Raw genomic sequence first — 15,449 nt, forward strand, 5'->3', positions numbered from 1 at the left:
CTGACTTTACAGTTAGCAGCTTAATACCTGATCCACAGTGCCACCTGGGCTCGCTCCTTCCATCTCCCCCACCCTACAAACATTATGGCCAAGAAAACCGTACTGGGGCCGTTCTATTACATTCGACAACACACATTGACAACAGGAACCTAAAGGTTGGCAGTTCAAACCCACTCGGTAGCTCCCCTGGGACTGGCAATTAGTCCTCTAAAGTCTCCCAGCTGAGAGGACCCTCTGGGCTCCTAAGTGTGAACGGAAATTGAATTTAAAAGATAATGAAATTTGTACGATGAGCCGGGTGACTCACGAATGATTTATATATTCGGTTGCTCTTAAAATTTTTTTATAGAAATTCAACAATCCTTTGACTAAACAATGATGCTTTTAGGAATTTAGTGTAAAGAAATAAGGCATGTATTCAAAAAAGTGACCATCATGCCGACTTGCCTGAGCACTGCTTGGATTATACAAATGAAGGAAGGTACTGTGGTGATAATTTCTTTTAGAAAAATGAGTATCGGACTAATCCCAAGGAGTTGGTGAGTAAACATGTCCCAGCATGCTACTCTGCTCCATTTCCCACCCCCACACCTCCCTCCCTGGAGTATCGGGAGTCCCTGAGTCCTGTGATTTCCTGCACAACGTCCCACAGAAACTCACGGGCATGTCTCACATGGTGCTGGGTGCTGTTCGGTCTCAGAGCCAAGTGCAGCGTCCAGAGCCAAAGCCAAACACGTCCAAAGGTCACAGCAGTTCTTCTTGCTTCTCCCACAGCTCAGTCAGGAAACAGCAGTCTGGCTTTCCAGGCGAGGTGATGTGTGTGAGAAGTACGTAGGGGCGCCAGCATCTATCTGTGCCCCAACCAAGGGAAACACGGGGCGGTATCTGAAGTGACGCCCTCCAGCAGAGGTAGTCTGGATGTCCCCAAGGAAACAAGTGCGCCTTGTTTCACCCTCTCCACTCAGGTCCAGCAAAGCCACCCTTGTCCTGTCCATCGGAATAGCAGAGAGCACCCGCCAAGAGGGGAGGACAGACAAAGCCTCGCATCTGGGATCTACACATCGTCATGTAAGGCACCGTGGCAGGAAGAGTCATGTTAATCGACTACAATCAGCTACCTCCACAACATGGGATGTCCATCAGCCATTAAAATGTTACAGAAGAGTATTTATTGACATGAAACGGTATTTGTGACATCTTGGCAGGGGCACAAACCCGACGGTCAAATGAGATACAAGAATGATTTCGTTTCGGTAAAAAATACATGTGCACACACAGCAAGACCATCTGTGGGGTTCCACAGGGAGGGGGCAGCTCAGCCTCCCCCCCAGGAAAGGGAGGTAGGGGATCGTTTTGTTCTGTGCTTACCTGGCAATTGCCCACTTTGTCTTCAATTCGCATGATTGCTTTTGTAATACGAAAGTTAATCTATCATAGCCCTCCATTTTACTGAAAATAAATTCATTAAAAAAAATCTTAGGTTTTCTAAGCAGCAGAAATGATATCCAAGTTGCTCTGCAGGCGACACGTTTGCTCCCCACGGAGAGAGAGGCTGGCAGGGGCCTTCACAATCAGGGGGCAAGGTCAGGCTCAGAGAAGCCCAGGGCGCAGAGACTCCCAGGGTCCTGAGTGCGGCTCTATCTTCTCTAGGCCAGAGCAGACTATTCCTGCTGAGTCACCATCCGCAGCATCTTCAGCGCCATGTCCCCCTGGTCAGAGGGAACCTGGAACCGAGCAGGCAGCATTGCATTAGGACTCCCAGTGGCATGTCCGGGGGCGGGGCTCAGGGGATACCTGACACTGCATCTGGGGCGTCCCTTAAAGAGGTGGCTCTTCTGTGAATGACCCCTGCGATGGACACCATGCTCTTCTGGGCCCTGACTGTGTGGGGGTGGCAGGGCCTGGAGAAGTCAACCTTTAGGATTGAACCTCCTGCTCCACTGGGACTGAGGGACTGCTTTGTCCCTACAGAATAAGAGAAGGGAAAGGCCCCAAACAGAGCAGACGGTTCTGTGGGACCCCGCCACACAAGGAAGGAGGAAGCAGTTCTACATCGGGAAGGATTCTCTATGTAAGAGGACGCCCAGGTTGGGAACAATGAGGGGACAAGTCCAAGGGAGACGCTCCTAAGATAGCTGTCCACAAAGAAACCCCATCTTTGAATTCCAGCTTTCTTTGGTTTCCCCTCTTGGGGAGCCCTGGTGGTCATCCACCGGCCTGCGAGCCACACAGTCAGCGGTTTGAAACCACCAGCTGCTCCTGGGGGGCACAGACGAGGCTCTCTTCGCCCGTCAACAGGCACAGTCATGGGAACGCACAGGGGCAGTTCGACCCTGTCCACGGGGTCACTATGAGTGGGCATCGACTCCTTGGCAGTGTTTGCTTTTTAAATTTTGTTTCCCCTCAGGTCTTTGGGCAAATCTCCTCCCCACACAATCATCAAAGGGCTCGGGCAGGCGGAGAAGGTAGAGAAGAAGGTAGACAAGAGGGCATGCAAGCTTTGAAAGGCCTTGGCCCAAGACTTGTCTGTGGCCCCTGCATCCTCCCCTCTCCCTCCAGGCCAGGGTCCCGACGGCAGACGCAGGCAGGGTGGGGGAGACTCCTCCAGTCACCGTGACTGAGTTGAAGGGGAAGCGGTGTGGGCTGATTTAATGCACTGGAAGGTTGCCTTGGAGGGTCCTCTTACAGTCTGGAGGTGACATTCGGAGGAAATGGGCGTGGCCCGGCCCCCTGCCCCTCCCTCTGCCTTAGTGGGGAGTGCTCTCTAGCAGATGATTCTGCTCTGAGACGGCCTACCAACTTTTACTCAGTCCATACGCAGACCTTAGAGCCATTAAAAAGAAAAGGTTCCCCCTCTTGCTTTCTTTCAGCGAAGGTCTCTATCTGTTTTACTCGTTAGTTTTGCTGTCGTTTGTTCGTCAATGTTTCTCTGTATGTGAAAGCCAGAAGTATATCTATGGCAGGGGTCCTCAAACTACAGCCCACGGGCCACATGCGGCCCACCGAGGACATTTATCCGGCCTGCCAGATGTTTTCGCCCCCCCCCCCTTTTTTTTTTTACTTCAAAATAAGGTATGTGCAGTGTACATAGGAATTTGTTCATAGTTTTTTTTTAAACTATAATCCGGCCCTCCAACGTGTCTGAGGGACAGAGAACTGGCCCCCTGTTTTGAGGACCCCAGACCATGGAGTCAGTGACTGGATAACGGTCCTGACAGGTATGGCGGGGGACGTTGGAGGGAGACAGGGAGCACGCCACCCAGCGTACAAGGAAGAAAGTGATGACTGGACACCGCGGCTTGATGTGACGAACTCTGGGATTGTGGGATACGTGAGTTGTATGTTCATCAAACTGTTGGGGGGGAAAATGCTCCACTGTGTCCAGCCGTCTTGCTCATTCCCTTTTCTGGTCAAACTTCTTACGGGAAGCTGTCGCTCCCCTCCCTTGTTGCTATCTCTTCTCTGCAGCCTGTCTACCGGGCGTCTGAGCCTGACAGCCGCTGCTCATGTGAGCCACGGGCGCTACGGACACGGTGGGACCGATGACCCCGCAGCACTGACCATCTGCAGACTCTTGCCTCTTTCCCCACACCTTCCCTCCTCTCCCTCTGAGACCTCTGGCTCTCGGTCTCCTCTGGCTAAGCCTTCCTCAGCCCCCACTCCAGGCGTTTCCCACAAGCCTCCATCTCCAAGCACTTGCATCTTGATTCCAGATCTAGATATACTGTTTCTATCTGTAGCATTCTGCATAGATACACCTGTTTGCCTATTGACACCCCCCCCCCCTTGGCGGTTCTACAGGTGCTTCAAACTCACCTTGGACAGCAAACTGTCCCCACACCCCGTCCCCCAGAGAGCAAACCAGAAAGCCGTCCTTCACTTCTTCCCCTCCCCAAACAGCTCCCAGGGCCTGACAACTCTCCTTCTGGAAGCTTTTATCCATCTGATGGTCTCTTAGACGGGAGGCCCCCAGCAGATCCTACCTTAGGCCCTCTGCTGCCAGAATGCTGTTGCTCAGACAATCTGATCCTTTCACCCCTCTGCTCAAGCCCCACTCCCTGCTGCCCTGCTGTCCTTAGGAGAAAGTCTGAATTCTAAGCCCCCTAGATGACCTCCGCCTTTCCAGCCTCCTCTTGGGCCCTGGCTCACTCTCCTTTCCTAGAAGCTCCTCAGACCTGCAGACAAACTGCTCTCCATGCTCCCGGCTCCCCCGCCGCTTGCCCAAACTGACTGCTATTCTTCCTCCAAGTCCAGTCTTCCAGGTCCCCGAGCCTGGCTGCCTACCTGGTAGGGGGTGACTTGTGTCCTGGCCCCCAGTCCCTGTGAATAGGATCTGATTTGGAAACAGGGTCCGGGAGATGCAATGAAGTTAACAGGTCATCCTGGAGCGGGGAAAGCCCTAATCCACTCTGACCGGTGGTGTCTTCATAAGGAGGAAAGAGACAGACACACCCGGGAAAGAAGGCCAGGGTTGACGGAGGCTGAAAGGGAGTGATGCACAATATGCAAGCCAAGGGAGGTCAAGGATGGCAGGAAAGCACTAGAATCTTGGACAGAAGCATGTCCACCCACGCTTCCTTCAGAAGGAACCCACCCTGCCAGCATCTTGCTTGTAGATCTTTCCAGGACTGCGGGAGAATGAATTTATGCAGCGCTAAGTCCCGCAGGTGCAGGTTTTTAGTTAGGGCACTTTCCCCAGGGCCACCCCACAATGTGGCATTTCTGGTCCAGGCTACTAGAGTGCACGTGCCCGGTGGCCTCTAGGGGACAAGCAGAGCTGACACTTACCATGTGCCCCGCTCGCAGAATCCAGTAGAAAGCCAGGTTCTTATAGGACTTGACAAACGCAGATGTTTCCGAAGATTCCGGGTCACTGTACACGGCTTTCCATTTCAGCTTATTGAACGTGGGCAGCCCCGGCCACTGGAGTTTCCGCATCCAACACTCCTGGCCTAGTGAGAGGGACCAGACGAAGGCTGGGCATTAGCAGCAGGGCAGAGAGAGGGCGGGGTGGGGGAAGACTTCGATCTTATCACCTGGAGCTTCCCACACTGCCATGTGCATGGAAACCTTGTTAAACTGTAGATTCAGGCCCAGCAGTCCCAGGGAGGGACCAAAGGTCTGCATTTCTAGGAGGTTCTCAAGGATGCCGATGCTGAGCTCTCGGAGCAAACATTACATGCCAAGGCCTCCGGGGGGGATGGGAGGGAGGGCAGCCCAGCTGTGTCTTGCCTCCGACTCTTCTCTGCCCAGGGGCCTCTGTGAGACCCAGTGGGTACGTCCAGAGGTCTGAAGCCTGGGGAGTATGTCCAGAGCTGGGTGTGTCTGGGGAGTTTCAGGAGGAAGGAGACAGCCAGCTGGATCACCTGACAGCTCATGGCCAAGCACAGAATCTCTGCACACCGTCCTTAGCATCCTGTGCGCCCAAGTCACAAAAACATTGTACCTGTGGTTTCATGAAGCATACCACACCGCCCTGGCCCCAACTACGATTCGACTGTGGGTCTAAGAACTGGCTCTGAACTGCCCACAGCCAGGCCCAAAGCAGAAGGGAACACCTGGCTGGCCCCAAGTCCCGGGCTTACGGAGTCTCTTAGACTTTAGTTTCAATTCACTTTACAAAGCTTGACATTTAACCGTGAGACCGCACAGATGAGGTTTTCCCTCAGTCAAGGAGCGCGTCTGCCCAGCAGTCAGGGAAATCTTTCTCTTTTTTGTGCTACTTTGTGTGCGGGTAGCAAGCTGTTTCTTATTTTCTGACTCTGTCTTTCCTCCGTCCCTCTCTCTTTCTAGTGAGGCCTACAGGCTTACAGAGTGAAAGGACTCAGGCTTCTCTGAAGGTCACAGCCACAAGCAGTTGCCCTTGGTTTAAAAAGTCAAGGCCAGGGGCACGCAGATGGATGTACCAGGACAGACAGGCCCAAGGATGATGCCCTTCCAGCTCAATGCATGCAAGTGTTCCTGTGTCCCCCTCCTACCCATCGTGTCCACGATGAGGTCCAGCTGTCCATTATACACGGTCACATTGATGCCTGCTTCCAGCAACTCGTCCACAACGGTGATGGCCGGCTTCATGAAGTCTTCCTCCATGTTCGTGAAGACGTTTGGTGCCTGACCTGCACGTGGAGAAAGAGAGAGCAGTTTGGAGCCTCCCAGAACCTGAAGCTCCTCCCACACTGCGCAGCCTTGGCCATGGAGCCTGAGCACAGCCGCAGGACCATGTGGCCCTCAGCAGACTCCACAGGGTAGGTGCCTCCTCCACAGAACTGAGCCTCCCTGGGCTGGTGCCGAGTGGGGATCGTGCACACAGCACCTAGGGCTGATCCACCCACGAGCCATGAGGATGGCCGCTCCCTTTCCGGAGGAACCGAGGCTTGGTGGAGACCACTGCCCACAGGCACAGGGTGGGCAGAGGGTTAGGGAATACTCTTTAGGCCAGCCCTCTCAGGCCGTAAGCTAATGTCGCTCTTCTTCTTCTGCTGAGTAATACAGCTTACCCATGAAACAGGTGAGGCTGACTTGGATGGCCAACTATATAATTCAGAAGCCCCTATGCCGCGTTGCAGTTGGACTGCCATGGGGTGGGCCCCAACTCATGGCCCCCTCCTATGTCACTCAGTGTTGCCCCATCCCAATGAGACACTGGGAGTTGGACAATGCTGAGTCGGGCTGATTTTCAGAAGCGATCACCAGGCCTTTCTTCCTAGTCTCTCTTAGTTGGGGTGCCCACTGAGACCCGCTGAGCATCCCAGCAGCACACAGGCCTTTACCGACAGACCAGTTGTGGATGCGCACAACGTGTGCAGGGAAGGACTAGGGCTTGGGTCTCCAATATGTAAAGCAAAGGTTCGATCACTGCTGGGCCAGCCCAGGGAAGTCACATGGCTGACCAGCCCTGGGACACAGATCACGCCTGGGGGTGGGGGGCAGGTTCCCGACCATCCGTCCCTGCCCCACAGTCCACAACAGAGCAGCTCCCACTTAGGCACAAGCCGCTTTGCTAAGCAACTTCAAGGTGAGGGTCTTCACGAGACTTGCGGGGAAGCATCAGGGCCCAGTTGGGAGAGGTATGAATGTAGGCCCACTCTGTCCACCGCCACTTCCAGAGAACAGTGCAACAAGAAAGAAAGACAAGCAGACCCAACCAGTCACAGTTCATCTCTTCCCACCCGCCCTCTCTTCCGAACCAGACTTCCACACGCCATTTAGCCCTTCGGCAAAGGTTTACCCGTCTCTGAGACGGGGGAAATAAATCATGCCGTTTCTCCTGCACTCCATCGCCACCACCAAACCCCACACCACAGATGCAGGCCCTCGTGTCTGCTCCTCCCCCTCCCCCAAGCTCAGCAGCTGGCACAGGATTACCTCCCCAGGAGCATTCCGCGGGAATAATTTTGAGCTTCTTTCTGATGGGGCCGTTCATGAGCTGACTCAAGGCATCCTGTTGGAGGTATCTCACGTGGCGCTGGTAGAGGGGAGCTGAAACCCAACGGGTGCAGTGAGTCAAAGGACCAGAGGCAGACTCACGAGGACGTCCTTCGCAAGCGATTGAAGAGGCGGTACCGTGAAAGGGTCACTTTGATTCACCCCAGAGCGGGGAAGCAAAGGCAGAAGCAGGCTGAAAGGAGAGATGCTGGATTTTTTCTGACCCCTGCCGTCTGTGGACTTGGGGCCATCCGGATTTCCCTGGATGCCCCAGGAAACCGCCTAAGAATTTGAAAAGCAACGGCCCGGGCAACCTTCAGATGGAAAGAGGACTCTCATGGAAGCAGCATGTTGGGCCAGCGGCACGGTAGCCGAATCTCAGGTCAGGAGGACTGACACTGCAGTCCAGCATAGGGCAGTCCATCTCGTCTCTACTGTTGGCACAGAGCAAGTTCCGCGAAGGAAGGGAGATGAAACCCAAAGTCGATCTGCTTTAGGATTGTTTCTAGCCACTGTGCAGAAAGGACAGACAGATGGGGACAGAACCAGGGTCGAGGAGGGGGCTGGGGCTGAGGCTGGGGAGGAGAACCCACCACAGAGAGGCAGGCAGGATCTTGTTTGAGGGATGGGGGAACTGCATTATGGTGGAGGCTGCATAGCGCGGTGAATATGCTGAAAACAGTGGAGCTCTGTGTCCGCCGCAGGCCAACACAGTCCCTTGATGTGGAGCCGTCCTCCGTCTCCCTGTGCGCACAGGCTGGGGCAGGGTCTACCAGGCACCAAGGCCCACTCACCGAGGTGTCTCTGCGTGAACTCGAGGCTCGACTGCTTTGCAGACATGGGGGTGCTTTTCCTTAAGATGTTGTAGAAGTTCACCCCATCGGTGTTCTGAAAAACCGAAAGGGTACCCTGCGCTGTGCTATCCTCAGCTGCCCATCCCCGTCAACGTGCAGAGCGGACAAGAGGCCTGGCCCGCTGGCTCATCAAAGGCGAGCTTTCATTCTGTCCATTGGCTCCGACAGCAAGAGACACAGCCCTGAAGGCCCAGAAAGCAGCTGGGTCAGCCCACCTACCTCCTGCAGAAGAGCGCCTAGGGGTTGGGTGCTAACCTCCCCGAGCACAGTGCTGCAGAGCCGCCCCGCCCCCAAGCAGAGTCCTGACCTGGGCGTTCTTCCCTTTGGGCTCATTGGAGCCGCTTTGTCTCAAAATAAGGGATAGCCTGTCTCCAAAGGGGCACACTCGCCCCTGCAGACTCCGTTCTTTCTAATAGAATACACGCATTCAAGGCAGCAGAGAGGTTTGAAGGCCTGGGTGGCTTCCATATTTGGGAAAAAAGTGACCCAGGAGGCCTGGGGGTGCTGTGAGACTGAGCCCCCGACTGTAAACTGAAGGCTGGCCATTGGAGCCCACCCAGGAGGGAGATCTGGTGGTCTGCTTCCTGAAGATTTAAAAAAAATAAAAACACCCCATAAAACAAACTAACTGACATCAAGTCATGTCAGTTCCAGCCCATGGTGTCCAAAGACAAGATTTCTGAGTCTGGGAATCTTCATATGGAAGCAGACAGCCTCATCTTTCTCCCATGGAGCGGATGGAGATTTCAAACCACTGACCTTGTGGTTAGCAGCCCAGTGTTCGCCCCACCACATCACCTGGTTCTGGAAGACCGTAGTCAAGAAAAAACCTGTGAGGCAGCTCTACTCTGCCCCGTGGGCTCTCTGTGAGTCTAAATCCACTCTACAGCACCTAAGGACGTCACTGTGCAGGCCCGACAGGTGTGAGCCGCACCGTTTATTTATGCAATCCTTTCCGGCAACAGGAGGGGGACCCCAATCCTGTCAGCGCCGGCCACCTGAATTTCGCCCCCTTAGGCCCTCCCCAAGCATGGCCCCCTTTACCTGTTCAATGACCATTTCTGCTTTCTCCCACAGCTGTGTGGCCTCCTTATAACGCTGACTGTTCACAGCATCCAGGACCTGCTCGGCCACCGCGGACACCTCGGCCAGACCCTGGTCGTCCAGAAGAGACTAGAAGGCAAGTTCAGAACAAAAAGGGTTCCACGGAGGGACACCGGCTATGAAAGCACATCCCTCCCCCAGCAAAGACCACCGCCCACCACACGCACACGCACGCACGCACGCACACACACACGTGTGCAGAGTTCAGCAGTAAAAACCATGTTATCACTGACTGGCTACTGGGCTCTGGACCGTACAGAGTGTGTTACAATCTAGCTGCTCCCTGCCAGCTTTCTTGGAGGTAAGAACCTCACAGCCACCAGACGCAAGTCAGGAATCTGAATGGAGACCGAGTTGGGAGAGCTGAGCAATCAAATACCTTTTAAGGGGAAAGTGGGGTTGCTTGCAAATGGACTGGATTTTCAATCATACTGAAAAGCCGTTGTTCATTTTCTTAGGGATAAAAACAGGACCGTACTGACATCGGAGGATGGCCTCATTTGGGGGAGACATAAGTGATACCAACCAGACATAAAAATTCATGCCTGCCACATCATCTTTCAATACTTGAGCAACAAATTGCACATATAAATTCACCTCAAAACACAGACATTTACTGGTGAGGGCCCTACAGTAAGATGCTCACGGGATCTAGCTGATGGGCCTTTGGGTGGGGGTGTTCACAATGACCCTCACGCCCCTGCCAATGGTGCCCTGCTACCATCACTGCGCTTTCGACCACAGGCTCCTTAGAATCTTGATGAAAAGGGAGGGCACGCAGGACAGAATTTCAAATCCTGGTGAACCCCACCCACTCCCTGGAGTCATCGAGGCTGGACGACTCCCTGCAATGGTTGCCCTTTAAACCTTAACCCCCCAACTAGTCTCTGAAGTCATCTGAACACCAAGTCAGATGGCTTACCTGGTTAAAAAAAAAAGGGTTGCCCTAAGTGAGCGGCATGCTCCCTGAAGGGCTCTCTGTGGGACTCCGGTGGCAACAGCCACTGCAGAGAGCAGACAGCAGCATCCAGGGGAGCTCATCGTTGAATTGTATACGCAAAGGCAGATGGACTGGGTGTATGTTTTGCTGTGTATATGCTCAAACAACCAAAAAATTTTCTTTTTTAAGTTGGGGCTTAAACCAAAAAGGTCTGTTGTAGGCTATGATCCGATGACCCTGAAAAGCCTCATGCTTGCAAAACGAGTCACCTGCAAAGGTCAACTATTGCCTGACCCCCCCACCTGAAATCAGCAGATGGAAGGTTGCTCCTCGTTCACAGGCAGTAGGGAGCGGGCAAGCTGCTGCTGGCGGGGGTTGGGTGGGGGTGGGGGTGGGGGTGGTGCAATGGGGTGGGGGGGGGCAATGCATTCATGCTAATGCCGGTCGGATGCCTTGGCAGAGGGTGATGCGCATGTGTGAGCTTTGTCACGGGAGTTCTCACCACAATGAAAAACAAAAAGGGTTCTTGTGTCTAGAAAAGGGGGTTAATGGAGCTGACATTTACTATAGGCAACTGAGGCTGTTGCCTAGGATCCTCCGTGTGACATGGCCTAAGAGTCCCCAGGGGGCAGTTCAAGAACAGAAGCCACGAGCTGTGAACAGCATCCATCCCCACACAGGCACAGCTGGCCAGCCTCCTCTGGATGGGGGGCAGAGCCAGAGAGTTGAGCTAGCCCAGGGAGGGGCAAACTTTTGAGTTGGAAGAGCAAACCCTGTCCCTCATAACAATTTAAAAAGGATTCAAGAGCCATAAATATATATTTTTTACAAAACAAAAGAAATCATCATTATCTGAATATTCGGCTTTTCCATTTTACTTGCGAGCCACCACGTGGACGTTCGGGAAGAGCCGCCTATGGCTGGGAGCTCGCCACAGTGGCGCAGAAGGGATGATGCACCTACTTACCATGCTGTACAGGTAAGGCCCCCACGAGAGCACGGAATCTATAGGAAAGAGACATTGGGAAAAATGAGGCTTGGCAAAGAAAGCAAGCCCCAAGGAGCCGTCTTCTCAACGCAGAAGGAGACAGACACAGAGACCAGAGGCTTTGGATACGAAGGCACTCAACTCCCCGGTGCCTGCAGAGGAGATGGCTGCTGGCTGGAGCTGGGGGTTGGGACAAGATGGGGGGAGGCGGGCTGGGCTGACTCCGTGGACTGATGACATGTTAATTTGGCCTGCTACTGGCCCAACAAGCTTGTCACAGCCAGCGACGGCATCCCCGCAGGTAGGCTGTGGGTGGACAGGTGGAGGTTCTGATCTGCACACTTCTAGGCTTTCTGGCAGCTGAAAATACCTCGCCGCCCTCCCATTTCTGCTGTGCATCCTATCTGCTCTTCCTGCTTGGGGCCACTCGCTCTGCGGAGCAGCTAATTACGGAAGAAAGCTAAAGATCTGAAGGCAGCCGGGTGCTCAGAAGATGGAACTAGGAGCAGGACAAGACCTGCGCCCAGAGGAGATGGGCTCGGCTCAGGCAGGCACACGATGTCCGTAACACTGGGTAAGGCAAGTGCCCCCCAGACACACGTGCCTACAGGTGCTCAGGGCTTTCGTCTGTACACACACCTGCCTATGTCAACTCTGGCGCTCAGAAGCCTGTCGCAGCTCCCTGGGACCGACTTCCTCAAAGTATTTGTGCTAGACTACTCAGTGCTGGCTTCTAGTACAGGTAATAGAAGGGAAATCACGTGAGCCTTTGGTTAACTAGTTGGGCGCAAGATGACCCATTTCTGGGCTGCATGACTTGACAGCGCCTGCGAACCCCCGGAGGTGGGGCCGGTGTTCAGCATGTACCAGCTGATGCCCTTCTTGACACACCAGCTCACTGGACTGGTGTTCTTCAGCATACACCCTGAGAAATGCCGGGATGCCAGGCCCAGAGATCCACCTATCCTTCCACCCCGCAGCTTCCTCGTCAAACCTGCGCCTTTGCCTAGTGTGCTGAAATAGACAGGCTCGGCCACTCCTCCGAGGCAGCCCATGTCCTGCTTAATCCAGACCAGGGGTTGACCCGCATAAAGGGGCAGAGGCACATCTTGCTGGGCTGCCAGCCGGAGGAAGGTCTGTTTTAACCACTCATCCCTGCCGCTGCTGCACAAAGCCACTCGTACACAGTCTGATCCTTCGGGACCTTCAAAAGCAGGTGGCGGGCTGGGTTAGGGACAGTAGCTCACAGTCCTTTCTGGTGGAAGTATTCTAAAGTGGCACTGCCCACTTCTGCACCCTCTTGCCTCACGTGGTCATTGAGCCCTTACAATCTGGCTGGTACAACTGAGAAGCTGTCTAATTGTCTTGTTGGTATTGGATGATGTTATCAAAACCTTCTGGAAGGCAGCGAGTGTGTCCTGCGACGGACCTTTGTTTGCTAAGCACCTCAAACTCGAACTTGCTGCCATAATTAGATTCCAGCTCCCAGCAATCCTGCAGGACACCCCTGCTCCGGGTTTGTTAGACTGCCCATCTTTATGGGGGCTGACAGCCTCAGCGTACCCAGAGTGGCAAGTGGGTTCAAACTGCTGACCTTGCAGTTAGCAGCAGCAGCCCAACACGGACTGCACGACGCCACCAGGGCTCCCTGGCCACCACAAAGCACTCCTTTCAAAAAGGGAATGCCTCTGAGCTGGCAGGGTGATACTTAAAGGGGACCTGGAAAGATGAACTACGATCCGGGGAGACAGATTCACAAGAAAACAGAAATCCTGGCAAGCAGGGCAGAGCGAACGGCACGTGCTGCTGGGTGCCATGCAGTGTGGTGGCGAAGTGCATGGGTTATTCCAGAGCCTGCTGCCTGGGCTGAGTCCTGGCTCTGCCACCACCTGACCTTTCTGAGCCTCGGTTTCACCATCTGCAATACTGGGATAATCACAGCATCCGTCTCTGGAGCTGTCATCCGGAGGAACGAGGTGAACACACGAAAGAGCGCTTAGCAACTCCTGAGGAGCGTGTGGGAGGGCAGGCAGCACTGTGATGTGGAGCCGGACGTCTGCCTCAAGACCTGCTGGGCCCTCAAACTTCCAGTCCAGGCTTCGTCAGTTTCATGATGTCCTATGGGGGCCACCCAGCAGGGAGCACACAGGGCAGCCCGTCTCGTCTGTTTTAGGACATGGAGTCCGCCGCTCAGCACCATAATGTCCACATCCATCAGGGCCACTGCTTGGGCACACATCACGTCTCCCTCTCATGTACGAAGGAAGCGTCACCTTTGATCATGATTGATAAGGTGGAAACATCATTACAGATCACAGATCATAAATGTGTACTGAGATGAGCTTTGGTCAGCGCCTAAACCCATGCAATTGCCACCTGGGACAACAGATGCAGAGCTGATACCAGAGAAAGGCCCCTCGTGCCCCTTTCCACCACTCCCCTCCCGCCGCTTCCTTCAGCAGCAGCCCCTTCTAACCCCATAGTTGCTTGTTTTTGTCTGTGAAAGGCAAGCCACCTGTTGCCAGGCTAGAGCAGTAGTTCTCAATCAGGGGTCATTTGCCCCCCAAGAGACACTGGATAAAGTCTGAAAACATTTCCAACTGTCACCACGGCCGCCAGCGATCTAGGATGCTGCGAACCGCCCTGTAATGCACAGGGCAGTCCCCTCCAAGAATGAAAGATATGGCTCCATTCCAGATTGGGAAACTCTGTGTCCAGATTGGGAAACTCTGAGTCAGTTAACCCAGTTAAGATGATTACATCTAGTGTCTGAAGCTACACCCCGATGGCTGCAAGATAAACAACCTATCTTTGCTCCCAAGGAGGATGCTCATTATGAAAAGCCCAGCCTTTGATTACAGGCCTGATGGCAATCTTGTCCCATCAACATGAGCAACAGCTGGGCATCTCACCCCAAAGGCTTGTCCCAGCATCAGGGTGGTGGGAGGAATGAGCAGATGAGGACGGAACTTGGTTTGAATCCTGACAAGGCCACTCACTCTGCGTCAGAGGGCAAGTGGAGCAGCCCTCTGGACCTGGAGATGCCTGCCACCGGATGCTTTGCTGGGAGAAGGCTCTGAGAGAACCCAGTTTCGGACTTGGAGGCCCCGGGGTGGGGTTCTGAAGATGAGTTCTCATCCCCAACCCTCGCAGATGCACTGAGACCGGTACCTCCTGTGCTGGCTTCACGAGGGTCCAGAAACGCCAACTGTCTTGTTCTTTGGCTGGAGCAACACATCTCCGAAGTCCCAGAGCAGCACAGGGAGGGAAAGGGGGTCCTTAAATGCCTGAAAACCGGTACTTACCGATAGGTGAGATCCAGGAATCGCCCAAAGCCACCCCAGCAAAGTTGCACTTGATGGTCCCCTGCTGAACGGCCTGAAAGGGAGCAGTCGAGAATCAGCTTACCGATGCACACAGCAGCCCCCACCCCTGCCCTCCAACAGAGGAACGGAGGCCGGCCTTTCTACTCCGCCTTCTGAGCACAGCCTCTGCCCATATTTCCCAGGATTCCAGGGCATCGAAAAAAACGTAAGACCCCCCCTTCCTGCTGCTAGGTGCACAGGAGCACCTGAAAGGCCCTCTTCCCCGTCACAGGATGCGGGCAGGGCCTGGTGCAGCCCCGGGGCTTCCTGGGAAGGGACATTGCTGCCCATTCATTCCCCACGAAGGCCTGCGACTTCTCACAGGGTTCTGGGTTGGGCCCTGGGCACCACCCTGTCTGAGCAGGCACCTTGAAGAGCTACAGGAGCTGCCCTGGGCAAAATGGATGTTTTCCTGACCCTCTGTCCTCCACCGACATGAAAAGTAATTGGGAACCGTCCACAGAAGCTCCCCAGCATGGAAAACTACAAGCCAAACCCATAGCCTTTGGGCCGCCACCCTCCACAACAGCAGCACGACGCCCGCAGGACTGGCCCAAGGACTGACGGTCTCCCCACAACACACGCACCGACTCCTCCAAAAGATGAAGGAGCTGCTTTCTGACTCCACATGGAGAGATTTCCAAGGTCCATTTTACATGAAATTTAAAAACAATACAAGTACTAGATAGTATGTCACAGTCCTATTATTTGTGCACAAATGGAAAAAGAGAATATACATGCTTATGGAAATACCGGAAATACCTGTGGACCAA

At 54.1% G+C, this 15,449-nt stretch overlaps 1 protein-coding gene across 1 annotated transcript in view; it reads right to left on the minus strand.

The window, feature by feature from the left end:
* Positions 1-1,146: 1,146 nt before the first annotated feature.
* Positions 1,147-15,449, minus strand: part of SCPEP1 (serine carboxypeptidase 1) — a 30,009-nt gene continuing 15,706 nt past the window's right edge. The window contains exons 6-13 of the mRNA XM_075561558.1: positions 14,617-14,689; positions 11,291-11,328; positions 9,324-9,452; positions 8,220-8,313; positions 7,366-7,479; positions 5,979-6,116; positions 4,789-4,952; positions 1,147-1,724 (exon numbers count right to left, since the gene is read on the minus strand). Coding sequence (XP_075417673.1) covers positions 1,662-1,724; positions 4,789-4,952; positions 5,979-6,116; positions 7,366-7,479; positions 8,220-8,313; positions 9,324-9,452; positions 11,291-11,328; positions 14,617-14,689 — 813 coding nt within the window. The 3' untranslated portion in view covers positions 1,147-1,661. The remainder of the gene's footprint in view (positions 1,725-4,788; positions 4,953-5,978; positions 6,117-7,365; positions 7,480-8,219; positions 8,314-9,323; positions 9,453-11,290; positions 11,329-14,616; positions 14,690-15,449) is intronic.

This window comes from Tenrec ecaudatus, chromosome 10 (genome assembly GCF_050624435.1).
Source record: "Tenrec ecaudatus isolate mTenEca1 chromosome 10, mTenEca1.hap1, whole genome shotgun sequence".
Lineage (NCBI taxonomy): Eukaryota > Metazoa > Chordata > Mammalia > Afrosoricida > Tenrecidae > Tenrec > Tenrec ecaudatus.